At 36.7% G+C, this 27622-nt stretch overlaps 1 protein-coding gene across 3 annotated transcripts in view; it reads left to right on the forward strand.

The window, feature by feature from the left end:
* Positions 1 to 27622, forward strand: part of LOC131144972 (DNA-directed RNA polymerase 3B, chloroplastic-like) — a 73100-nt gene that overhangs the window by 11281 nt on the left and 34197 nt on the right. For all 3 annotated transcript variants that reach the window (XM_058093973.1, XM_058093974.1, XM_058093975.1), the window contains 2 exons: positions 225 to 275; positions 1812 to 1882. In XM_058093973.1, the coding sequence (XP_057949956.1) occupies positions 225 to 275; positions 1812 to 1882 (122 nt within the window). The remainder of the gene's footprint in view (positions 1 to 224; positions 276 to 1811; positions 1883 to 27622) is intronic.

Raw genomic sequence — 27622 nt, forward strand, 5'->3', positions numbered from 1 at the left:
TTGCCTTTGGCAGCATATTTGAGAAATATCTGATCAAGAGGAGCACATATTGCGCTATTGCAATCGATTTCATTAATCTTTCTCTGCATATCATGCCTTTTCAACTTTACTTTTTTTAGAGGATTTCATGTAGACTGTTTTCAACTTCACTTATTTCAGAGGATTTGTTGTATTCATTTTATTGTTGCTCTAAATTTATTTTTAATGTTTTTTTTTTTTTTTAGGATGGTTCATGCAATGGCCTACAGCACTATGCAGCGCTGGGCAGAGACTCTGTACGTTTTCTGTTTGATGACTTTCATGTTGCATCTTTGCACCTTGTTTGCTTATTCTTTTATGTTTACAGTCCTCCTTATAGACATAATTGAGGGGAAAAACAATTAACTCACCATCACAGGCTGCCCCACTGACAAGCATACAAAAAATACACATTGTTGATCTGGGGTTCAAATATCGTCTGATTACCTGGTCATTGGTAGGATTTAAGGGGCAGCCAGCACCCGGAGTTTTCCTGCTTGGCCTTTGGGCTAGGATGGGGTTCTTCATTGTCAAAACAACAAGAAGAAGAACAATAATTGAAGAATTTGTGCTTGTGCTTTGTGTTACAATTTAATATCCAATGGGCCAACCTTTCTCAAACCTTAGGGCTTGCGCTTCTACCAGCCTTTGATAATGTCAATGTCACAGATTGTTTTAGAAACTTCCATGTGTGTACACACACACACACACACACACACATATGTATGTATGTATGCATGGTCTTAAATTTCCATGAAATTGTCAAAATTTCCGCCGAAATTTCCGATTTCTGTCACCCTCGAAATCAAAATGGCAGTTGATTTCTATCTTGCATAATTTCCGTCGAAATATCAATGAATCGTCCGAAATTTATCGAAATCTCGAAATTTTAGCGAAACTTGTCAAAATTTTAACTATATGATGAAATTTCATTAGAATTCAAATGAGAAATTTAGGAGTGAAGTGAAATTTCTATCTTAATTTATTTATTTTTTTATCAAAACAAAATATTATTACAAGTGCTTTTGAAATTATATGAAAAAATAAACTTACAGTAATATTTTATTTAACCATCCATGTCTAAATTATCATTATTTGTATAATAAATAATATTTAAGTGATTTATGAATTTCATTTGTATTAGCTGAATATGTTTAATGTATATTATCTTACACATAGTTTGATACACATGCTATTTTACATTTTTTCCACATCATACAAAACATAGATGTATTTAATTTGTAATATATTAGTCCTAAAACTTATATTATAATGCTTGTTAATCATTTCTAAAGTTTTACAAAGAATTTCATGCTTTACTACTAATTTCTGTTATTTTTTCAAATCGAAATCGAAATTGACATTTAAATCGAAATTTTCGTACTTTTGGAGCTTCGAAATTTGAGTCAAAATCAAAATTTAAGTCCTTGTATGTATGTATTTACGTATATATGAATTTTCCTTTCAGGATCTCTAGTGATAAGATCTAACCATAATTTCTTAAGAATTTCAAGGAACCCAAATCTGATATTTTTGTTCTAAGCCTCCAAAAATTCCATGAATGCTTTATGTCCTTGCCCAGAGAATGAGAATATGCTAAATAGGTAAGCTCTGTTAATTGGTTTTTGTTGCTTATGATATTAGCTATAAGCATTTGCGTTTGTTTTGTTTATGCTAAATAGGTAAGCTGTGTTAGTTGGTTTTGTTGCTTAAATTATTATCTAAGCATTAGCTTCATTTTTTTTTTTCAATTGTCTTGATTGATGCAAATCTTTGGTGGTCTGCTGTCTCAGTTGGAAGCAGCTGCAGTCAACTTAGTTGCTGGAGATAAACCTGCTGATGTTTACTCAGAAATAGCTGCAAGGTCTAATACAGTGAGCATGACCTTATCTGTACTATTCTTTTCCCCATACAAAGCTTTTAATTCAATATGCTCCTGTTTTTTCCTTCACAAAGAAACCTCTGTGCCATGTGACCTGCCTTTCATGGCATTTTTCTTCTTCTACTGATTTTTATTGGTTTACATTTGTCATCAATCTCAGTATTGATTGGATCCAAGTGAACTGGAGAAGATATAATTATTACCCCAAAAAAGAGTTGTATATTTTCCCTAACTTGTTCATGCTCTAAGAAGAGAAATTGCAAGAAAATGCCATTTAGGTTTGACACTCTACATGATTTAGACTTTGAAAGACCCTTTTAGCATGCAAATGTTGTGTTTTTTTCCTTCAACTCCCTCCATTTTCACCAGACTATTTGCATTTTGATGGCTGGCTTGATGCTTATTTAGCACTTTCTCTCATCCAATCTACAAAAATAGAGGTTCCAAGAAAAACAAATGAACAACAAAGCAAGCACAAAAATAGAGAGTTTGCATGAATAATCACCAACTCTAGAATACTGTAGTTCCACATCAGAAGATGAGACATGAATTGAGTGTCTTTAAGTTCTTGAGTACTCTCCTAAAACCAACTTGGGCTTAAGCATTTTGGGGCCTCATGGTTGCTCATTCAAGTTCCTACACCTGTATTCTTCTTAGGTTGTTACAAATGATAACAGAGCAGTTGATGGATATTTCCAAAATGGTATTCTACTCAATGTAGGAGTGTTCATGCGGCTGAAATGCTTGTTAACAGTGAGCAGATTCGTTTCCTAAGATCGGATGCATACAAGGGTGAGATTCTTACCCTTTGTTTTATGTTTCAGAAGGATGTCACAAGTAGTGGGGAACTTGAGATGCTCCACTCTTACATTGGAAGATGATGAAGAACAGGCTTGTATACAAAGCCTTGAGTAGTCTTCTTTGAGCTATTGGTGCTTAAGCATTTTGGCCATGTGGTCAGGCTCATCCAAGTTCTTATGCGAGTCCTGTTGATAATATGCACACATCTTCTTAGGGTTCATAGGCATACTCACAAAAGAAAAAAAAAGGGAAAAAAAAAAGAGAGAACTTGTATGGTTTGCACAAACTTGATATGCAGTCGACACCCCTAAACTGCTCTTACCTTGTTCCAATTTCCATCAAGGCATATGGCAATTTTCGGATGGTGGATACGATGTAGATAATGTTGCTAGTATGAGACAGAGTCTTAAACCTAGTTGGGCATGATCAAGATCCGATTTCACATTGTTTGTTTCCAATGCACTCCTAATTTTAAAAATAGTTTTGTAGGCACCTAAATTGGTGATGGCCCTCCCGTTACCCTCACAAAGCGGGGAGCAAGGTTTTAAATAACAGATGCGACTGTTAGTAATGCTGTTACGTAACGGTTTTTTCGGTTCCCGATACCATTACACACTGCAAAATCGGTGGGAAGAAAAATCACGGCCATAGTGGCTGTTATGGACTGAAACCATTACGTACAGGCCACATACGGCTGTTATGTAGCCTCTAGTTATGCCAAAAAAATTTATTTTGTTTTTTACTTTTTCTTCGCACTTTTGTTTTTCCCCCCTTTTATAAATCATTTTCATTATACTATGTCATAAGAGGGAAAAAAGGATTATAATGAGGATGATAATGATACAAATTATTTTTTTTTAAGTACTCACAAGAGATGCATTAATTTACACAAAATATGAACTTGTTAGGAAAATATATTATTTTGATAATATTAGCAATTTGAAATTTATGTTCTATATTTTTCAACTTCAACTTTCTTTTCTTTTCTAGTTTTTGTGTATTTGTATTTCTCGTATGTCTTATGTGTATAATAGATTAATGGAATGTATAATGTATTTTGTTTTATTAATTTATTTATCACACATTAGAATTTATCACGCATATGAACAATGAGAAAGTATAATTACGAACACGTAATTTTTCTATCAATGGTGGTTTAAAACAAATGTAAATTTCTTGCCCCCTTACCAAACAACTTAGTTGAACTTAAGGATCCAAAATACACTAATACTCTTTCTGAGAAGGCTTAAAAGCTTAAAACATGAAAGTACACTAATATGCACAAGCATGCTTAAAAAAAAATTCATGGCCGTTACACTCACTTCCCATTATGTAACATCCGCTACTCCCACTTCCTATTAGATCCGTTACCGTTGCGTTACGCTACCTGCTACTGCAATTTAAAACCATGGCCGGGAGCCTTGTGGCCCGGGAACACCCTTTTTATTTTTAAATTGGTAAATATGTTGTTTGAAACCCCTAATTTGTTCAAAAACTTCAATTCTACTTGGATATATGTTCCCTGCTTGTTCAGATTTTGTCCTCCTTGTATGATGACAACTGCACCTATGGTAACCTTCATAGTTCCACCTCTTATACAATTAATGTAACCCAGAGAATTTAACATGTGGAAGAATTTAAATTTTTTTTTTTTTCTAATTAATGGAATATGACAGTCATTTATTCAGAATCTTTGCAAACTCTACCAAGCATCTTAATTTTCATAGCACTTATGCTGGTGGTTTTAGAAGAAGCATCATTACCCCTTATAACATTACTAGTATTGATGCGTGTCAAACAAGTTACTAGGAGGTGGTTTTAACCTCCATCATTTGAAGGCTCTTTTTGACACACTTCCCAAGTTTGAGGATTCTTCTTTTTCCTTGATGCAGGACGAGTGTGGAAAAAATTAGAGAAACTGATTTAGGGTTAAGGCTGTGAAGGAAATTGAGGAATGGGTGGAATTAGGGCTAGAAAATTATAAGCTTAAGTTTGGTTTGGAGGACATTAATTAAAATAACAGGGAGAAGTAATAAGCACATTGCGGGGACTCGTGGCTTGGATACACTACATGATATTTTTGAATGTGGTGTTTGGGATATTGGATGCCCATGTTGGGGAATTCATAGGAACCCTATGCAGTAGCCATCTTGGACTCCTTGGTGTCATAAAAGCAAATAAGAGTCATGTAATAAGCTGTAAAGCAAAGGAATTCATTATTCACATCTTCATAGGCAATGTGTGTTTGGAAAGAGAGGCAAGTAGGCTACATGTTTACAATAGCTAATGAATTTTACAATGACTGATGAACATTCATCCTCCTCTAAAGAGCTTTCTATGCTATTCTCACTCTGTCTCTAGGAAAGATCAAAGTGATCGAGGAGTTATACTCACTATTTTCATTGAGGCATTGTCCTACTCCAAGAACTAGACCTATACTACTAGTTACATAATGGTTACTAGTCCTATGTGACTAACTCTAAAAATGAGCAACACAAAAGTTATTCCAAGTGTAGGAGTTTTGTCATGTAATACTTAGCCCAAAGGCCAAATTGTCTCCTCAGGGAATGCAGATTAATTCCAAACTTTGTGTAAACCCAAAAGAAAATAAGAAAAGAAATTTTTATTGAACATAGTTCAAATTCAGTTCCTGGGGTTTTTGGGAGATTTGTGATGAAATTAAAACAGAGAATGAACTGAACTTAAACAAAAGCCTAAACAAAAATAAACGACGCTTAAATGAAATCTTAAACTCAACTAAGTGCTTAAACAATTTAACCCCACATTAAAATGAGCGCACATTAAAATAAATTTTAACACACCACTATCTTAAAACAATTTAATTCCAATAACAACTTTATATAAAAACAACTAATTTCAACATTAAAAGTAACTTAAATAAAAACAACTACTTCAATAATGGCAAAAAAATAAATTCAACTATGAAATTAACTCAAACAAACATTTTGTTTAATCAAAACAGGAGAGAGAACTAGAAAAATACTCTTCAATAAAGAAATATACAAATGCACCAACTAATTTAAACAACCATTTAAACTCAACATTAAATCCAAATAAAAGAATTCAATGTAACAATTAACTGAAATAAATATTAATTGAAATAGCAAAATAAAACTAAATAACAATAAACTAATAAATCAATGAATTCAAGAGACTAGAGAGAGAGAGAGAAAGAGCAGGCCGTGAGAGAGCTGCCCTTCTTCTTGGTGCGGCGCCTCTCCTCCCCTTTGTATATGTATATTCTCCTTTTTAAAAGCACTGGCAGGCCCCCTTTAATTCAAGACCCAATTCGGCCCAGCGCATGCATGATGTGCTCCTCTCACGTGGTCACTTCAAAGGTGAGCCCAGCTTCCCATTTCAATTTAAAAGCCCAGCCTTCTGCTGCTAAGCCCACTTCATGCGCAACCTCACAGCACGCCCAAACGCATGCATCCTTTTAACATGAAGCCCAGCTCACGGCCCTTCTCCACGTTCACGTGTATTCGGCTGCATGCATGGATATGGCCCATAGGTTCCAGCTTATGGCTCCATGGGCTGCTCACGCACGGTCTTTAACCTGGTTCTATCACATTCGGGCTCACATGCTTGACCCATTCACGTGGTCAAATCAACGCATGGGCCTCTCTAAGACTCTCCACACGGCTCTAGCGCATGGCAACTTACGTTCTTCAATTGGGCCTTCAGCTCCACACGGCCCAACTAGAATGTTTGCATGCATGGTCTTTTTCTCTTTATTTTGATTTTGAAGCCCACGTTAATTTGCACGCATGGCTGCAACTTCTTCACATGCGCACGACTCATTTGATTCCATGCAAGGCTTCATGCACACACGCTTCATTCTCGTGCATGTGGCTCTTCCAAATTTCCTATGTGGCTTGGCTTCCGAAAATTATCAAATTGCATGACTTCTTCATGGGCTCAAGCTCACACATGACCCACGTACACTTTAATTTTAGTTTTAATGTCTAGAAAGTATCCTGCAATAATAAAATACCAAAAATGCGTAAATTATCGAATAAAAACCCAAATATTATAAATGGAGCTTAATGTTAAATTATGGGACATAATCGGGCATTTAATTAAAATTATAATCTTTAATGCAAGAATTTAAATGCCTAATTACGCAACTTTTACGCATAATCACACTCCCTAACTAACGTTTTGCTAGTCCCTAGCAAATAAAAAACCAAGAAAACTACCAAATCCTATCTACCTCCTCTTTTGCGAGGAACACTGTTGCATTTACCAAATGCAACAAGACTTTAAACCTCTAGGTCAATTCTAGTGGATTAGTTGTAGTCTCGTGAGGGTTTCCAGGGTGACACCCACAAACAACAATTCCAATGAATTTTAAATGAATGCACATGCAACACAAATATACCATTTCACATACAGGAATATCACCGGATTACATACAAAAGTCATTCATACACAATTCATGCAATTCCGAAGCTAGTCACTCATACAAGTTTCATCGTTATATAGCCATTAAGAACAGTATTTTCACATGGAGTCAACCAGCAATTACAATTCAGAGTTAATGTAGCTATATAAATTCGAGCATAAATAGGAGAAATTTCAAGGCATGTGTAATGTGTATGACTCGTTACACCCAGGATATCCATGGATACCTACAGAACGGTCGTTTTGACTCGGCCTCATTGGTGTACCCTTAAAAACACTCAAAAAGGATGGGTTCACTCGTTACATGTGAGGAGGAGTGTCATGATCAAACATCCCACATATTGCAAGGAACAAATGCTAAATGTATGGAGTGGACTAGTCTGAAAAAGATCTAACTTATTTGTGAGGTGTCGGGTCCTTCACCCTAGCATCTTCCACCTACTCATTATATCCGTCCAAGACTATCCTAGATCAACTTATTTACAAACCAGGCATGAATACATTCGAGGCATTAGGTGGTTGAACAGTTTTCGTATGTGTAAAATATGTGTCGTGTCCTCAACTTTTTATTGTACTTGTGTGGAGTAGGTATTAATCTTTCACCTCATTTTGGTGCATTTCTATTTCTCTTTTTCTTTCTTCTGCTCATTTTTCAATTTCTTTCTTTTCATAGTCAGTTAGGACAATCATTACACTTCTTTTATTGTCTTCATAGTATTCATGTGAATTAAACTCGAACAAGAGTCTATGAAATAAGTCTATTTCTAGGGGTGACTTAGCCTTCACATCTTGAGTATGCTACCAGACCTAGGCTCCTATCTCCCCACTAGATGTCACCTCTAGGTTAGCAAGTCAAAAATCGAGACTAGTTTACAAAGAAATCAAAAAAAAAAAGAAAAAAAAAAAAAAGAGGGAAAGTTGAATTTCATGAACTCTGAGTTGACGTAAAAAACTCAAAAGAACGATAAATGGCTCAACAGTACCTTACAAGGTGTCATAGTTGTCACGGGTGCTCTCTCAATGCTCACAAGGAACTCTAAGTGCTACGAGTCACGTGAACATGTATTTTTAGCCTAATGATATATCATGTAAATCTAAGAGTTTATATAGCCAGATTAACACGAATGAACTGCTAGTCAACCTTCATATAGTTACAATTCCTAGATTAGCCATATAAAGAGAAACTACACATAAATAACCTTTTTTTTTTTTTTTTTTACTAAAGGAGGGCGGCACCTCCAATTATTTATTGATATACCCTCACTTTTGGTAGAGAAATACCATGGTTACAAGACAAGCATTGGGAGTTTACAGATAAAAAAACATTAAGGGCCTCCCAAAAATTCCTAAGTTATATGCAAGTATGTAAAGGATATAAGTCAATGTTAATCATGGCCTAATCATCTATATTCAATATTTTTTTTTTGTCTTTTGTGCATAAGGATATCATCAAATGGAAGCACACAGTGTCACATGCAAATTCTCCCCCCCCCCCCTAACTAAAGTAAAACATTGTCCTCAATGTGAAAGCATAAAGGAGACGAAAAAGATGATAAGGAGGGAAGTAGAGGAGTACATGGGTAGAGAAGTAAGGGAAAAAAAAGACTAATACTAAGGGAAAATGTACCTAAAAATAAACTAAAAATAAAACAGGATAAAACAAAATGAAAAGAAAGGAAATAAAAACATCATAGTATGTCTGGAGGAGGCTCGGGGGGAATTTCATTTGGTGGGTGCAGGTTTATAAATTGAACTGGTGGGTCTCCAAATATTGAGTCGCCACAATGAATCTTCTTTGTTACTTGCACAGAATTTAGTTTCAAATAAATCATTGCTCTTCAAAGTGTTAGACAAAACATGTTTAAATTGACTTTCTTGTTTTAACAAGAAAGAATCTTTATCAAGTAAAGTTTCCAAAAAATTCATTTCTTTAAGAACCAGTCTTTGAGGAATGGGTGTTGGAACAGTTACCTTCGGTGCTTTAGAAACATCAACATCAAAATTTTTACCTGATTCCTTGAAAGTTGAACTCTTACCATTCTGCTCAACCCCCCTATCTGGTGCATCAGTCACCTTACCATTACGGAGACTTGTTTCGACATTGCAATCCTTGACATTTACTTTAGTAGAGGATGACGGCTCCACGATTGTCAATCTCTGAGGATAAGGAACTACAGGCCGGTGCTCCTTACTAGTCTCGGCCTCCACATTAATTGACTTCTTCAATTCTGGGCTTGCTTTCTCTGATTTTCCTTTGGCTTCATCTATCTCAGTTGTAACTTTAGGTGTCGGGACAACTATTTGTCTGTCGATGGGTATCTCAGGTCGGGAAACTTATTTTCCATTTCTCAAAGTAATAGCGGTTTCCGTTGTCTTAAGAGAATCCCCTGAGATATTATGTACTTGTTGCTAATATACTTGAGGATTAGGCTGAGGTTGTACCGGAAATTCCCTTGTTTCTAGGGTATTCAATGTTGTGCTCATCTTAGTCAAATCAGTGTTTATCTCGTTGATGGCTTGAGAAGTTTGCGTATTGGTTATGGCCAGACTCTGCATACATTACTGAAGTGTATTAGCCACCTGTGCCATGCTATCCTCAAGAGACATCGTCGGTGGAACAGGAGCTACATTAGATTGAAATCCTGGAGGTGTGTAGCTCTGAGAGATCTGCTGTGGCTGATACTGATGCAGAGGAGCAACTGGATGATATGTTGGCTGCAAAGGTGGTGCATGAGACTGAGGAGGCTGATGGAACTGTGAAGAAGATGGACCAGATTGATCATTCCTCCATGAGAAATTCAGGCGATTCCTCTATCCCGGATTGTAGGTGTTCGAGAATGGCTGATTTGGAGCTTTGTTAACCCAATTTGCTGATTGCATCTGATCAGACCTACTCTCATTCTCTAATTTCATAACTTCTACCCTCCTAGCTAGCGCAGCAACACGAGCCTGGAGATCAGTCTCCTCTTTGATCTCATATTTAACTCCACTACCGATTGCTTTGAGAGGTTGTACTTCCATTGATGCCTGATCGTATCATGTATTCCATTGTTGGACATTTTCAGCTAAGTAATCAAAGAATGATAGTGCCTGATCCGATTCCTTGCTGATGAATTCCCCATTGCACATAGTCTGGACAAATTGTTTGTAATCAGGAGTAAGAGTTGTATAAAAATAGTTGACTAACTTCCAAGACTCAAACCCGTGATGTGGAAAGATATTAATCAAATCCTTGAACCTCTCCCAGCAAGCCTAGAAAGTCTCGTCACCCTTCTGCATAAATTGACTGATCTGCTCCTGCAGGAACTGGGTTCTCTGAAAAGGAAATAATTTGTGTAAGAACTCACGTTGCATATCGGTCCAACTAGTAATAGAGTTAGGTCTCAAAGAGTTAAACCAGATATTTGCCTTATCCTTCAAAGAAAAAGGAAATAAGCGGAGCTTCATATACTCATAAGTTCCAGCCCTATTAAAGAAAGTGGTATAGACCAACTCAAAATCTGTCAAGTGCTGGTAAGGACTCTCAGAATTCAGCCCGTGGAACTGAGGTATCAATGGCATCCTCCCATGCTTAATCATGAAATTATGTGCCTCATCAGATAGAGCAATGCAAGATGGTGTAGTAGTTCGTGTAGGATGCAAAAAATCCATAAGTGTGCGTGATGTAGGTACAGCCGTATTTTCTTCAGAACACTTTTTTTTTTTTTTTCATGATGAAAATCAAAATAAAATGGAAAAACACTAGCTTGAAACTAAATCTGACATTTCCCGGTAACGACGCCAAAAACTTGACTCACTCTAAAAATGAGCAGCACAAAGGCTATCCCAAGTATAGGAGTTTTGTCATGTAATATTTAGCCCAAGGACCAGATTGTCTCCTTAAGGAATGCAGATTAATTCCAAACTTTGTGTAAACCCAAAAGAAAATAAGAAAAGAAATTTTTACTGAATATAGTTTAGATTCAGTTCCTGGGGTTTTTAGGAGATTTGTGACGAAATTAAAACAACGAATGGACTAACTTAAACAAAGCCTAAACAAAAATAAACGACACTTAAACGAAATCTTAAACTCAACTAAGTGCTTAAACAATTTAACCCCACATTAAAATGAGCGCACATTAAAGTAAATTTTAACACACCACTATCTTAAAACAATTTAATTCCAATGACAACTTTAAATAAAAACAACTAATTTCAACATTAAAAGTAACTCAAATAAAAACAACTACTTCAATAATGACAAAAAAATAAATGACTATGAAATTAACTCAAACAAACATTAAGTTTAATCAAAACAAGAGAGAGAACTAAAAAAATACTCTTCAATAAAGAAATAAACTAATGCACCAACTAATTTAAAAAACCATTTAAACTCAACATTAAATCCAAATAAAAGTTCATTTTTATAGCTTTCTGTCTAGTGATGATTTGAGTTCTAAGATATTTTTTATTGCATTTTAGTTTTGGTTTTGATTATTTTTAGTTAGTTGATGGCTTTTGCCTTGGGAATTCCCAGGTTTTGATGTAATAGTGTTCATTTTGTCGATGGAAGTTTTGCTTCCTTCCTCTCGGGTATGCCAGAGTTTCTGTACATATCCATTTGATCAATATAATTTATCATTTACTGATCAAAAAAAAAAAAAAAAAAAAAAAAATCCAAATAAAAGTATTCAATGTAACAATCAACTGAAAATAAATATTAATTGAAATAGCAAAATAAAACTAAATAACAATAAACTAATTTATTCGAGGAATTCAAGAGACTAGAGAGAGAGAGGGAGAGAGCAGGCCGTGAGAGAGCTGCCCTTCTTCTTGGTGCGGCGCCTCTCCTCCCCTTTTTATATGTATATTCTCCTTTTTAAAAGCACTGGCAGCCCCACTTTAATTCAAGACCTAATTCGGATGCCCAGCGCATGCATTATGTGCTCCTCTCACGGGGTCATGTCAAAGGTGAGTCCAGCTTCCCATTTCAATATAAAAGCCCAGCCTTTAGCTACTAAGCCCACTTCACGCGCAACCTCACAGCACACCCACACGCATGCATCCTTTTAACATGAAGCTGAGCTCACGGCCCTTCTCCACGTTCATGTGTATTCGGTTGCATGCATGAATACGGCCCACAGGCTCCAGCTCATGCCTCCACGGGCTGCTCATGCATGGCCTTTAACCCGGTTCTATCACATGCGGGCTCACATGCATGACCCATTCACGTGGTCAAATCAACGCATGGGCCTCTCTAAGACTCTCCACACTGCTCCAGCGCATGGCTACTTATGTTCTTCAATTGGGCCTTCAAACTCAACACGGCCCAGCTATGAATGTTTGAATGCATGGTCTTTTCCTCTTTATTTTGCTTTTGAAGCCCACGTTAGTTTGCACGCATGGCTGCAGCTTCCACACATGCACACGACTCATTTGATTCCATGCAAGGCTTCATGCACACGTGCTTCATTCTCGTGCATGCGGCTCTTCCAAATTTCCTACGTGGCTCAACTTCCGAAAATTATTAGATTGCATGGCTTCTTCACGAGCTCAAGCTCACGCATGACCCACGTACACTTTAATTTTGGCTTTAATGTCCAAAAATTATCCTGCAATAATAAAATACCAAAAATCTGTAAATTATCGAATAAAAACCCAAATATTATAAATGGAGCTCAATGTTAAAATATGGGACATAATCGGACATTTAATTAAAATTATAATCTTTAATGCATGAATTTAAATGCCTAATTACACAACTTTGACGCATAATCACTATGCACACAAGATAAACGGTGATAGGCAAGTGTAATACCCTGAACAAGCTTCGACCATGGCATTCTCCCTTACTTATGCAATTCAATGTCCTTGTAGACTTTGACATTGAGTACTCTTCAACTTTGTCCACGAATAGTTCCATGTCTTTGGCTAACATCCAAATTTCTTCATCTTTGAGGCCTTTTCCACTTCACTAAGAACTTATGCTGCTTCTTCCTTGATGATGTGAGCTCTTTGTCTGCAAGGTTTTCGATGTCTTTAGTGGTGGTTTGGTTGACTAACTTTTTCTTTGATCTTGGCTTGGGTTGTTGATGTGAAACATAGGATTTACCTTTATCCAACTTAGAGGATGAATTTGTAAGAGGGCTTCCTGACCTTCGCCAAGATGGGGATTGGTCCTTCATAATTACGAAGTAGTATCCTTTCTCGACCTCATAATGACTTGATCTGCTCTTGATGGAGCTTAACTAGCATCAACTAGTCTTCTTCCTTGATATGCCCTTTTCTTCATCCCCCCGGAAGCTTTCTCCAAATGAGATTGGGCAATCTCTGCGTTTTGTCTCTATTCTTTGGCAAAGATCTATGCTCTCGAACTCTTTCCTCTATACGACTCATCCACTATGTGAAGTAACATCAACTGCTGGCCTTTACAAGTTCGAAAGGACTTTTGGTGGTTGTTGAGCTCTGAGGCATTGAGACAAAATTGAGCCACACCAAATAGTTGCTCCTAGTTCTTCTAGTTGGGAGTGACGAAATGGTATAATACTCCTCTAGTAGCCCTTTGAATCTTTTTGTCTATCCATATATTTGCGTGCAAGTGGTAGCTTGAAAAGTTTTGTCTAAAAGTTTCCTATGAATCATATGTCTTGGTTATTGATGATATCTTGGGGAACACCCAAATTCTTTGTGACATGCTTGAAGGAAAATTGTGCAATCTTCTTTGAGCAGTACTTTGGTTTTGGAATGAAAGTACTAAACTATGAAAACTGTCTATAATAACAAGTAAAGACCCTGCATCCCCAACTCTAGGCAGGTTGGTGATGAAGTCAAGTGAGACATTCTTCTACTATCTTGTTGGTACTTGAAGAGACTCCAACAGCCTTGCAATCTTCTTTTCTCAACATTGTCTTGTCAGCAAGTTAGATAGGTCCGATTATATTCAACTAGCTCATCACACAGGTGTGGCCAGTAGTATCGTTGTTGCAACAATTTCAAAGTCTAATGCCATCCTGAATAACTTTCCCACATGGTGTAAGAAGGTTACATTTACTTAATGGAATGCCTATTCCCAAGAATAGATTAGTTTATTGGGTTAGTTACAATTAGCTATACAAAAAATTATGTTGTTACTATAAAGCAAATAACAATGTGAAACATTTTATGAGTCCATAATAACGAATAGACAAGCAATAACTATTCCCAAATTTCATCATGGGCATGTCTATACCTTTCCTATTACATGTTGAATGAAATAATTAGGAATATATAAGGAATAACTCTTCCCTTGATTCCCAAAATTTAAATTATGCTCCATCTTATTCCAATGAATAGCTATTTCGTTGAACCAAACAAGTCGTAAGACTCTTGCATTAGTGGCACAGAAAGGTCAATAACCGTCTGTCAACAAAAATTCATCCTCTAATAAGAGCTAGCGTGCTTTGCCCTCTTCCACCAACTTTATGAGGTTTTGGACAACTAAATCTTTGACAAGGTTCTCCTTAATGCGCTTCCACATTGTCCTAGTAATTTTGCTTGCTGTCAAGTATATTACTAGTTGTAAGGCCACAAGCTCGACCTTCCTATTTGGTGCATCTATGATTTAGTTCATCCATTTTGCATTGTGCTTGAAAGAGAAATCAAAATCTACCAAAAATTCTTGCCAACGAACTTTCTTGGGGGATAACTTAGGTTGTGCGAAGAAATGACTAACAACCAAGTTATATATCTTCACCACAAATTTAGACCTAAGTAGGTAATGCCATCACACAGATAGACGATGAATCATCACTAGCATCTCCTTCTCTTGGGCTATGTACTTCCCGCTAAGCTTCACTAACCTTATATCTTTTATACGCAACAAGATGCCCATCTTGTAAAAGGCTCCATGGGAGGCATAGTGTGATGCTTTTGTCTATTCTTCAAAGGGCTTCAAGATGTCTAGAAGAGCAAGTGTTGGATCCCACATTATGACTTCCTTTAACTGAATATTTTAAAAGGCTTAATCAAGGCTTGCCTCAAGGCATGGCATGCCTAAAGCACCTTGAGGTACAATCTAAAATACCAAACCCCAAAAAAGCTAACGCATTATACCGTGAGGCTTGTGCATTTATATGAAAGGCTTGCCTTTTGCACGTTTTTAGTTGAGGCTTATGCATTTTGGGTGTTTGATTATCTCAAGTTAGATTCAGGAATGTTATATTATGAGTCGATTTCTATTACTCTTTGACCTCAATCTTTCCAAAGTAATTAAGAGTTGTATCTTAGATCTTGAAAATAATTTTTTAACATTGTAATGTTATAAATATCTCTTGTTAATTTATATGATGGGTGTAAGTGAGCAATTTTTGAATGATCGACAAGTAGTTTGCAAATTATACAACAACAACAAACGAAGCCTTAAGTCCCACTAGGTGGGGCCAGCTACATGAATCCTTTTTTGCCAATTTATGCAATCATGGGCAATTTTATCTATAAATTTAAGGCTATTAAATCCTTAGTCATTATCTCATTCCCAATTATTTTAGGTCTACCTTCACCCATTCTACTCCCTTTTACAGTGACTAGCTCACTCTTCCTCGCTAGTGCACTATTGTTGCAAGTGCCCAAACCATCTGAGTCTTCCATTCCTTATCTTATCTTTTACAGGAGCTACACCTAACTTACTGCAAACATGATTGTTCCTTAATTTATATTTTAACGTTATACCACTTATCCAGCGTAGCATTCTCATTTTGACAACTTTTACTCTTTGGATATGTTGTTTCTTAGTAGTCCAACATTTGATCCATATAGAATTGTTGGTCTTACAACCATCCTATAGAACTTCACTTTAAATTTTAAGGGTATTCTATGATCACAAAGAACACTCAATGTACTTCTCCATTTTACTCAACCTTTTTTAACTTTTTGCATTACATCTTCTTTAATTTCTTCTTCTACTTGCTTAATAGGTCCAAGGAACTGAATCTATTGACATTATTTATTTCTTGACCACCAAGTTTAAACTTTTCTCCAATATTTCTCCTACTAAGCCTAAAATTACATTTCATATATTCTGTCTTATTTCTACTATCCTAAAACCTCTAGATTCTAAAGGTTCTTTCCACAATGCTAACTTAGATTTTACTCCATTGCTAGTTTCATCAGTCAAGATAATATTATCTGCAAACAACATACACCATGGAACCTCATTTTGGGTACTCCTAGTAAGTTCATCCATCAGTATGGCAAACAAGTAAGGGCTTTAAACAGATCCTTGATGCATATCTATTGTGATTGGAAATCCCCTAGCCTTTCCACTAGCAGTCCTAAAGCTAGTCATTACTCCATTGTCATTATTCTAGTAGTTTGCAAATTATATTTGATTTTTTTTTTAACATTATATTTGTGATTTTCTTAATTTTTTCTTAATTTTTAAAGTATGTATTATTTATCTATGTATTTTTATCTGGAAAAAAATCTCAAAAGGCTTACACCCTAACACCTTAAGACTTATGCCTTGACTTATAAGGTGTTGACTTTTTGAGTCCGATCCCTATTTTGATGCTGACAAAGCACAAGTGTCTTCTCTGTGCGTTGAGTGCTTGTACAAGTTTTTAATTTGGCACGCACATAAGACAAGGGGAAATGGAAGCCAAAAGCACTTAAAGAGCATTTACTACTGGTGCATTCCATGAAGATAGAAGAGTAAAGAAGAAAAGAAGACATGTATATTTTAATTTGTAATTGCATTTTGTTTTCCATTTGGTCTGTAATAATGCATTGCATGCATGATGTGGATGGAAGCTCAATGATGACCGTAGACAGACCCTAGGACCAATATTTTTCATAGAAAAACTTTTTCTTAATAACTAATTGGATAGGGTCAAAAGTTAGGGCCAAAATAAACTTTACAAATTCGGTCGACCGACGTTTGGTTTTTAGGCTTAATTAAAAGACTCAGTCGACCAAACCATTCCAGCTCAAATCATTTCTGTCGATTGAACGGAGAAGTTGACCAAAGTCAAAGCCTCGGTCGATTGACCCAATTTGAACTCACCTTCCACTGTCGACCGAACTATAAATTTGACTTTTCTACCTTTCCTCTGGCCACTGGCCTTCACGTTTTAAAATGGGTTAGCCAATCGAACCTGTTAGCTCGGCTAACCGACCATTACTCACCGTCGATTGAACCTACGAAGGTTCGTAGATCGCCCTGGCTTAGCCAACCAACCCTGTCTTCGGTCAACCAAACCCACAAATATTTTCAAATTCATTGAGTCTGTTCGGCCGACCGACCCTTTAAGACAGTTGACCGAACCTCTCGGGTCAGACCATTTTTAAATGCTTAAACACGCTTAAAAATTAATTAAACAATTTTAAAAATGTCCAGCGTGTCCCCAACGGTCATATTTTGTCCAAAGTCTATATATACCCCCTCATAACTCATAATTAACAAGGTAATTAATCCAAAAATTCTCTCAAATTTTTATACCTTATTTTTTTTATCCCTTCAAGCTAGATTTTCATTCTCCATCAGTTGTTTATTTGAAAAATCATTTTCAAGAGAGTGTTTTATTTATCTTGGGCATTTGTTTTACAAATCATATAGTGTTTACTCTCATATTTTATTTATCTTTCAAATCATATTTTTGAGAGTAAAACCAAAGTTTCTTCACATATTTTATTGAAAAATGTCTTTGAAGAAATCTTATTCTTGACTTGTGAATCTTTGCACATTTTTTGCAAAGATTTCCAAAAGCTCATTATGCCTTCATTGCAAAAATATTTTTGAGCAAAATATTTACTTCTCCCGCACTTTATTTGGAAAATCATTTTTGGAGAAAATATTATTTGAGTTTAAATCTTTTAGCACTTATCATAAATATCTTTATTCAAAGATTATTTTGAGAAAATCACCATACTCACATTGAGCTTATTTTCATATCATACGTGAGTGTATTTTGTACAGTATTGTGTACACATCTGCTTTTGTAGAAGCATTATTATGTGTACAAAATATTTTATATCTGTTGTATTCCCGATATGTGGTCGGAAGAGGATTGCACTGGCTTGTAACGCGTACCGGATTGCTTAGACCCGGTCAAGAAAGCACTGGATAGTTCAGACCCGGTTAGGAGGACCTGTTGCATCGTAAGGTGTAGTTGTAAGGGTTGGGGTCTGCCCTGTAAATTTGACCTGGGGTATTCCCTCGCCCAGTAAGGAGAGGTGATTGTAATCGGTGCCGCTCCACCCGTAAGTGGACATTAGTGGTGAATCCTCTTGCTTGTTAACTTGAGGTAGGGATGTAGGAAGTGTTGGCCGAACCCCGATAACATATCGTGTGTGCATTGTTTTATATTTCCACAATTTATTTTCCTGCACATATATGTTATATTTGATATATTGCATTTACTGCGCTTAATTTAATTTCTGTATATTTTATATATATTTGTTGAATTGGTATATGCTTAGACAGATCCTAGGTAGTGCTATATTGATTGTGGATTTGAATTGAACCTAGGAATAAATTTTTAAATATCCAATTCACCCCCTTGTTGGGAATACACCAATTCCAACATAAGGGTTAAAACACCTCTCCTTGCGCCTTAGCCTTTTAAAACACTGCTTTAAGTTGTTAAAGGCTCCCTCTAGTGCTCCTTTATTTGGTTCTACCTATGACATTTCTTTATCAATTTGTCAACGAGGACGCTGATTGTTGTTGGGATCTTCCAATTAGCTCTCATCTTCTCTATATACATCTGAATATGTTTTTGTTCAACTACATGACCAAGAATTTGTTGCTCCTTTGAGCGAAATAGCACAACTTCTCTTTCTTCACCCAAAGTTTGTTCTCCTTTAGCTTGCCAAAACCCTACTGTAGATGCTCTTTATATTTCTCCAAAATAGTACTGCAGGCAACAATGTCATAAACTTATTGAGGTAGTTATGAAAAACCTGATTCATCAACTTGCAAAAAGTTGTTGGCACATTGGTCAACTTGAAGGGCATCACCAAGAATTTGTAAGCCCCATACTGTGTCATGAAAGGCGCTTCGTGTTCAATGCCATATGCCATTCTCGCTTGATAATAACCTAGCCACAAGTTAAGTTTGGTGAAGTGCTTGCCATGACTTAGCTAATCAAACAAATTAGCAATCAGTGGAGTGGGATACTTGTTGTGCATATTCACTTTGTTGAGTTAATGGAAGTTCATGCACATTTTCATGCTTCCATCATGTTCATTGTAAACCAACATTAGTGCTCTAAACAGTGCTTTGGAAGGACGTGTATAACCTGCTTCCAATAACTCATCAAGTTTCTTCCTAAACTTTGCTAACTCTTGAGGTGCCATCTGGTACAACCCTTTAGGAGGAAGCTTTACCCCTGGTGACAACTCGATCTTATGCTCTACACCTCATTGTGAAGGCAAGATGTGCAGTTGCTTAACTCGCATCACAAGTTTGTATTCCTCTAACATGCTTTGGATGGCGGTAGGCACCTGCTTATGACCTACATCTTCATCCACCACAGATGAGCCAAGATATGTTGGCTCACCCTTCTCAATACCTTCTTTAGTTCCATGGCTGAGAGGAACTTCTTTTCGTTCCCTTTTTTCATAGCAATTTCCTTCGTACAAGGGTGATCTCCCATTAGACAAAGGGAATGAGCTAACAACATAGGTACTGCCATAGTCTCCCTTAAGAATTCCATTCCAAGTATCACTCGAAAATCATAAATGGGGATGAATGTGAAATTCGCATGTCCTACCCACTACCCCAGCTTAGTAGTCACTTGCTTGGCTAGTCTAGGAGTAGGTTGAGTTGTGGAGTCAACAACTTTCAGGCATCTTGAATCCTTCTCCAAGTTAAAGTTGATTACTTACGTTTTTTCCTATGAGAAAAAGTTATAGGTAGCCCCAATATTAACCATAGCATAAGTGCTTTTTCCATTGATCTGTAGGTCCACTAACGTTAATCTTTAGATTGGGTAACTTTTGGTTCTTTTGTTAGCCTCTCCAACACATTGAATAATTGCATTGCACCCATCCTTGGGGTTTCTTCCTCATCCTTATCATATCATTGTGTTCCCTTCGCCATGGAAGCTTGCAAGCCAATGAGCGGTGACTTTTGAGGGCAGTCAACTACTCTCTTAGGACATCATCATAAGAGGTATGCCGACTTAACCATATCATTGGATGTGTTGAAAGACCGAGATGAAAAAAAAACTTCTTTGAAGTTGATGCCCTTGGTGTCGACTCCCCTACTTTTAGGTTTTCCCTTTTTGAAAGACTTTCCGCTATTTCCCCTTGATGTGTGTCACTCTCCTTGAATGTGATGGAACTTTCTTCAGCATGGTCAGTAGCCTATGCAATAGGCAAGTCTTGAACTATTTGGCGATGAAGTTTAGCCATTGCTTATGTTTTCAATCCTCAAATTAAATAGAACAACTTGTCTTTCTCTAACAGTTTTCAGATATCCAATGCCAAAGTAGAGAATTGTTTCACATACTACTTACTATACTAGTGTTCTTAAGATCTCGTAGTTTGCAACATGCATTGTGCTCAACATTTTTAGGAAATAATTGAGCTCTAAGCTGAAAGCTCTCTCTTCAAGTGTGCTCAATTATCAATTAGAAACTGTCCATTCTAAATGTCATCATACTTGATATGTCATCACAGTTTAGTGTCATAACTCAAGTACATAGACACTATGGATATGCCTCCTCCGAGTTTGTACTTACCGCATGAAAAAATTGCTCCATGTCAAATAAGTCTCCAACTCGGTAGGATCATGGGCACCCGCATATGCTCTGGATTTTGACACACTTGTTGTCCCATATTATAGCTTTGTAGAGTTGGAATTTCCCGATAGCATGATAGCATCATGGGCACCAACATGCTTTGGCTTTTGACACCCTTGTTGTTTTATACTCTAGCTTTGTAGAATTGGAATTTCCTGATAGCATGAACCATTAGGTTCATCTTGGCAAGAAGATCATCCATCTAGATTTGTAGCGCTTCTACTATAGCATGGAAGTCTTCCAACAACTTGTCAATAGAATCCTGTCACTACTTTTGAGATGCCTACAAGTTCCTTAAGTTGGGCCATCTTGATGGCCACATTGTTGGTTGTCTCAGCTTGCACCTTTAATATATCAATTTTCTCAGTATGAGTGCACGAGATTCTCCTACCGATGCTTCATATAGTCTTGATACCAACTGTCACAAGTTGAACACTTCACAACTTGTCAAGGTCGTGGGACATGGGTTATAGCATACTAGCTTAACTAGTCGACCAAAAGTATGTTGTGGTTTCACCATCAAACGCAAATGAAATGGAAGCAGTAAGCCATCATGAAAGAAAATTCGAGTCATGGTAAATTGTAAAATAACACAATTCATTATTCACACCTCCGTAGGCAACTTGAGTTTAGTGAGGGCAACAAGTAGGCTAAACTTGTTTACAATAGCTAGGGAGTTTTACAATGATTGCACTCACCCTCCCCTAAGAGTTTTTTATCACTAGGAAACATCAAAGTCATTGGTCATACTCATACTCACTTTTCACTAAGGCATTATCCTATGCCAAGAATAAAATTTATACTATTATTTATGTGATGGTTAAGCACACAAAACAAGTGGTCATAGGAAAGCATAATGCCTTGAACAAGCTTAGCTTGTGACACTTAGGTATGCAAGAATTCAAGATTCCCTCATTGGTATTCAATACCCACTTCTCCTTTTTGGGTAATCTTGGAGACCCATGGGAATCCAATTTCACCAAACCAAAAAAAAAAAGAACCCTACTATCATTGCTCTTGATTGAAGTTGCTCCTTCTTGTTTCGTTTTTTGACTAAAGCCTTTTATAACCAACCTTGCCTTATATTTGGGATATGAAATATTACTTCACTTTTCAATTTGTATACCCATATATTCTTCAAAGCTCTCTTGTCCTTAGGCATCTTTACTAGCTCAAATGTATGATTTTCTTGTAGATTTCAATAGTCTTCAACGGTCGTCTTTAACAAATAGAATGGTCTTTAACAAATACAACATCATTGTTTCTAATCATCTTCTTCTCAATTGTGTCATATAACCTGTACCAAAAATTGACTTGTCCATATCCTAGAAAGATACATGGCTTCATTTTTTATATCAAGCTTTGACTTCTTATCTTTAAAAATGTGCACAAATGCTTTGCAGCCAAACACTTTCAAGTGTTTTTAGGAAACATCTTTTCCACTCAAAACACTTTCAAGTGTTTCTGGATTGTTGCGCTCAATGCCTCACACCAAAAGGATCTTGGCAACTTAGCATGTGCTAACATGCCTCTCACTCTCTTTGCCATTATCCTGTTCATCATTTTTGCCAAACAATTCAACTGAGGATTTTTTGGAGGATTTTTTTGATGTTGAATGCCTTAAGCTTCGTTGTACTCATCAAATTGTTGTAACTATTTACCACCATTATTGTGTATTGGTTTTGGAGATTCCATGGACATCTATTTCTTAGATTTATCCCTTATTCAATCCTAACATTAATTTTTTCTGTGGGGAGGGGTACTTGGATTCGTTTTTTGAAAGATCCGTCGTTGGGGAATGATGTTCTATCCACATCTTTTCCTTGCCTCTTTTGGTTGAGCTCAGGGCAAGATGGTATGATTCCTTTTTTTTTTTTTTTTTGTGGTCGATTAGGGTAGCCCACTGGTTTCTTGGAACTTCCATTTCAGATGATCTCTAAATGATAGAAAGACGTTGGAACTTTCCTATTGTCCTCTTTCTTTAGATAGGGATACTTGGTCTTGGGCTTTGGATCATTTGGGGGTTTATTCTTGTAAATCTTTTTTTGAATTTTTGATCCGTTCCAACTGTTATTTTTCTCTATTTTCATGTATTTGGAAGGCTAAAGTTCCCTCAAAGATTAAGGATTCCATTTGGTAATTATGCTTAATAGAATCAATACTAATAATCTGTTGCAAATTAGGAGACTTTTGAAGGCCTGATCTCCGGATGTTTGTGTGCTTTGTTATTTGAATTCTGAGTCAGCTCCTCATTTGTCCTTACACTGTGATTTTGCTTGGAGCATCTGCAACAATTTATTTGGCGTGGTTGGAATGTTGGCTGTCTCTTTTGAGGGCTTTGGAAAGAAAAAAGGAATGGACTGCTCTGTGGAAGTATGGAATATTTGCAGTGGTGTGGTGTGGGGTTTATGGTTCGAGCGAAATGCACGGACTTTTTCAGGGATAAAATTGAGTAGCTAGTTGGTTTGGGAGAAGATTCATTATTTAGCTTCCCCTTGGTGCATTGGCTCTGGTTGTTTTAAGGGAGCGAGCTTTTCGGAAATCCAGAAAAATTGGAGAAATTTGCTGCTTTGATATTTACAGATTTTTGTTTTTGTTTTTGTTTTTTTTGGTTTTTGTTTTATAAGTAAAGGAAACTTGATTGAGGAAGCATCAAGGGGATGCCAGCCCATGTACAGTAAATCAAGCACCATAAAGGGTGTTACACAAATCAAAGATTACATCATAATCATTAGCAACAGTCCTGCTGTGCCAGCTATTGACTGCAGTAAACCAATATTCTTTGCTGTTTTGGATTGCTGAGGTTGGATTTTTAAACACTTTCCTATTCCTCTTTTTCCAAACACAACATAAAATTGCAAAGGGAATGAGGGACATAGCCTTTCTCTTCTCCTTTGTTGCCCAAATTCCTTTCCAAGCTCGGAGGTCCCCTCCCACAGAGTTAGCAATAACCTGTGTTTGTCTGATCAGTGTCAGCACCATATTCCAGAGATTCCTTGTCCAAGTGCAGTGAAGGAGGATGTGCTCAACAGCTTCTGCGTCAGCCATGCAAAGGAGACATCTGGTGGCTACTGACAGACCCCTTCTTTGCAAATTATCCATTGTGAAAATCTTTCCATGGGTCGCCTCTCATTCAAGGAAGGCAACTTTTGTGGGGGGCTGCTGTCTTCCAAATCTGAGTCCAAAGGAAAATGAAGTTGTTTGACCCCAAAGGGAAGAGCTTCCTGTAGAAGGATCTAACAGTTGAAGGCCCCATCTCATCTAAGGCCCAAATAGGAAGATCAATGCTATTATGGCATTGGAGGCTGTGAAGAAAGCTGTAAAAGTCTGAGTTGGTTGAGTTCCCATTCTTCTACGTTTCCAAGGAAGGGGATGTTTTCAAAGAGCCCCTGATATGAGGTTTGAAGGTGTTGACTGATGCAGGCATCTTTATCACATGCCAAGTTATAGATGGCTGGAGATAAGACACTAAGAGCTTCTTGATTGCACCACGAGTCATGTCAAAAATATATTTTGTCCCCCCTCCCCACTTGAGATCTGATACAAGAAGCGAAATCATTTGTCTTTCCTGATGAATTCCACACCACTACAATCTGTGGTCCTCTATTAGCCTGGGGGATCCAATCATTATGTTCAAGCCTATATTTCACAACAATTCAATGCCAAAAAATGGTCTTTCTCAATCGTGAATCTCCATAACCATTTCCCTTACAGGGCTTTGTTGAAAAATGTGGTGGGACTTGAAACCCAAGCCTCCTAAATGAAAGGGTTGTTTCACCATGCCCCATTTGACAAGGTGAAATTTGAAGCTGCCCTGAAGCTCACCCAAAAAAACCTCCTTTCAATTCCTTCAAGTCTCTTAGCAACTGAAGTTGGTTGGGGAAGGAGAGCCATGAAGTAAGCAGGGAGATTTGTCAAAGTGCTTTAATGAGAGTGAGTATGCCACCTTTTGATAAGAAATTCTTCTTCATCCAGCCAACCTTTTTTCGAACTTTTCAATAATGGGATCCCACACTCCTAATTTGGCAGTGAGAGGTAGCACAAGGTAGTTTGTAGGGAAACTACCCATTTTATACCCCAGAAGACATTGATGCTGCTTTCAAATCTACCAATCTAAAGAATTCCTCAAAGTTGTTAATAAAGTCCTGCTTAAACCCTTGTGCTTTGTTTCCATTGCAGTCTTCAACGGCATGGTGGATTTAAGCTTCCTCAAAAGGTCTCTCAAGCCACTCTGCGATGGAGGAACTGAATTTAAAATCAATGCCATCCACTACCTGTCTTAAGATTTCAAATTCAAAGTACAGAGTTTTATAAATGTTCCAAATTCCCCCTCTGATGTCCTCTTCCTCAATTAAGGCGTCCTCCTCACTTTCGAAGAATTTTTTTTTTTTTTTTTTGTGTTTTTAGTTTCTTTCTTTTCATGGATTTTTCCAGAATTTTGATGGGAGATGTCTTATTCTCCTATTTGTAAATTCTTCTCTTTCTAATGAAATCTCATCTTTTGCTATAACAAAAAAAGGGGAGTAAGCTTTTCGGAGATTCAATGAGATTGGAGGAATATTTTGCTTTAATACTTCAAAGTATTTTTTTTTTCTGGATTTTTCCAGAATTTTGATGGGAGATGTCTTATTCTCCTCTTTGTAAATTCATCTCTTTCTAATGAAATATCTTCTTTTTATATATGAAAAAAAAAATTCACCACCTTTATTTGATCAGATGTACTTTAGTTTTCTGTCTGTCTTTCTTTCGACACTAGCTTGGAATTGCTTAAATACATCCAATACTTGATCTTTGGTGTTCAAGGTGTACACCCATCCTTTCCTTGATTGATCATCAATAAAAGTAACAAACTAACTGCAATGCACCACCAAGTGTTCTAGTTTCATAGGACCATACACATCCAAATGCACCAAATCTAAAATATTGAACTTTCTAGATGGAAGAGCACTTTCAAAGGAATCTGTTTTGATTCCAACTAAGCAATCTTCAAAAGGCTTTAGGGGCATGCCTTTCATTTTTGGAAGAAGTTTTTTCCTGACTAGAAATTCAAGTCCTTTTTGACTCGTGTCCAAGTATTTTGTGCCACAAGTACAAAATTGAATCATTCACCACTGCATTAACCATGCCCTTGAAGAGCTTTGCCTACATCAAGTAAATTTTAGAACACTTTTTCCTTTCGTCAACAACCATAGAACTTTAGTGAGCTTCCATTGCCCACTACTAAAGGTGTTACAGTACCCCTCATCATCAAGCTTCCTGCTGGGATTAAATTTTTATTTGATGTTTGGAATATGTCTCACTTCTTTATAAACCTATTGCCGTTAGTTTGTGAGTAAGAGTATATATCTCCAAAGCCAACAACTACAGATAAACCATCATTTCCCATTTTCACCACACCAAAATTATGGGGTATATATGATGAGAAGAAATCCCTTATGAAGTTGCATGAATGGAGGCACCTCTATCTATTATCCAGCTAGTCTCCTGGTAAGCAAGATTGATTTCATCATTATCACAAACAATAAGAAAACCATAAGAAGTAGTAGCAACCCTATTTTGTCTTCATTTTTCTTGTCATTTTTCTTTTTCTTTTCTTTTCCCTTTCTTCCACTTTCAACATTATTTTTTTATGTGACTTTTCTTACCATGAGCAAAACATTAAATGTCGTTCTTAAGAAGATGAAGAACCTGCAGTTTTTGTCCTTGTATCTTTATTCAATAAGTTGCTTTTTACCAAACTCAGAGACAACTCCTTTAGAGGCTAAGTTTGTAAAGCAAACCCTAAAAGTCTCCCAAATATTTGGTAAAGGATCAAGAAGCCATAAACCCAACGCCTCATCATTAAAAGAAATTTTTAGAGGCCAATTGATTTATAATTTATGAATTTCATTCAAATTATTAGTAATAGGAGTACTATTCCTGTATTTCAAATTCATAAGATTCTTTATCATATACAATTTACTTCTCCCTGTTTTCAAGCATAAAGCTCATCTAGTTTTGTCCAAAGTAAGTGTGCATCAATTTTATTGGCCACATGGTTATGGAGATCGTCATTACTTTTGTCATCAAGCTTGGTCGACTCATAAAGAATAGGAGCTTGATAATTTTTACAATAAAGAAGGTCCTCCATTCTTCTTTTCCAAATGTGATAATTACTTCCATTCATACTAATCATTCTACTAGTGTTTGCCTCCATGACTACACACTAACCAAGCTCTGCTGCACATTTGGGAAACAATAGAAAAATACGCAATAACTACAATTATCAAGAATAACAAACTCTGGCATACAAAGCAAGATATGTCATCACTAACAAGGTGGGATTAAACAAAAGAAAATTAAAAAGTCGAGAGATCTCATCCAAAAAACAGAGGCTGCTGTCGTAGCCATGAAAGCAAGTCTACAAGACTCCAAATGACTATCAAACCTTCCAGAATGAAGAAAAATAAGTAATGAACAAGCTATCAAAATTTCAGGTCAATCAGACGAGAAGTCACCACCTGATCGACAAGATTAATCTACATGCACCTTTGTCCCTAAATTTTCAGCAAAGTGTTTCTTCTCTCTCTCTCCCTCTCTCTTCTTGTCTGTCCCCAAGGATACACAAAAACTCTCTAACTGCAGCAATAACTTCCCAAATTAATTAATTTAACTTCTCCAAAGATGACCATTCGTCTTCCAAAGCAAGCCACTACTAAGTACTAACTAATTAATGAACCACTCCATGCATGACATC

This window comes from Malania oleifera, chromosome 12 (genome assembly GCF_029873635.1).
Source record: "Malania oleifera isolate guangnan ecotype guangnan chromosome 12, ASM2987363v1, whole genome shotgun sequence".
In the NCBI taxonomy this organism is placed as follows: domain Eukaryota; kingdom Viridiplantae; phylum Streptophyta; class Magnoliopsida; order Santalales; family Ximeniaceae; genus Malania; species Malania oleifera.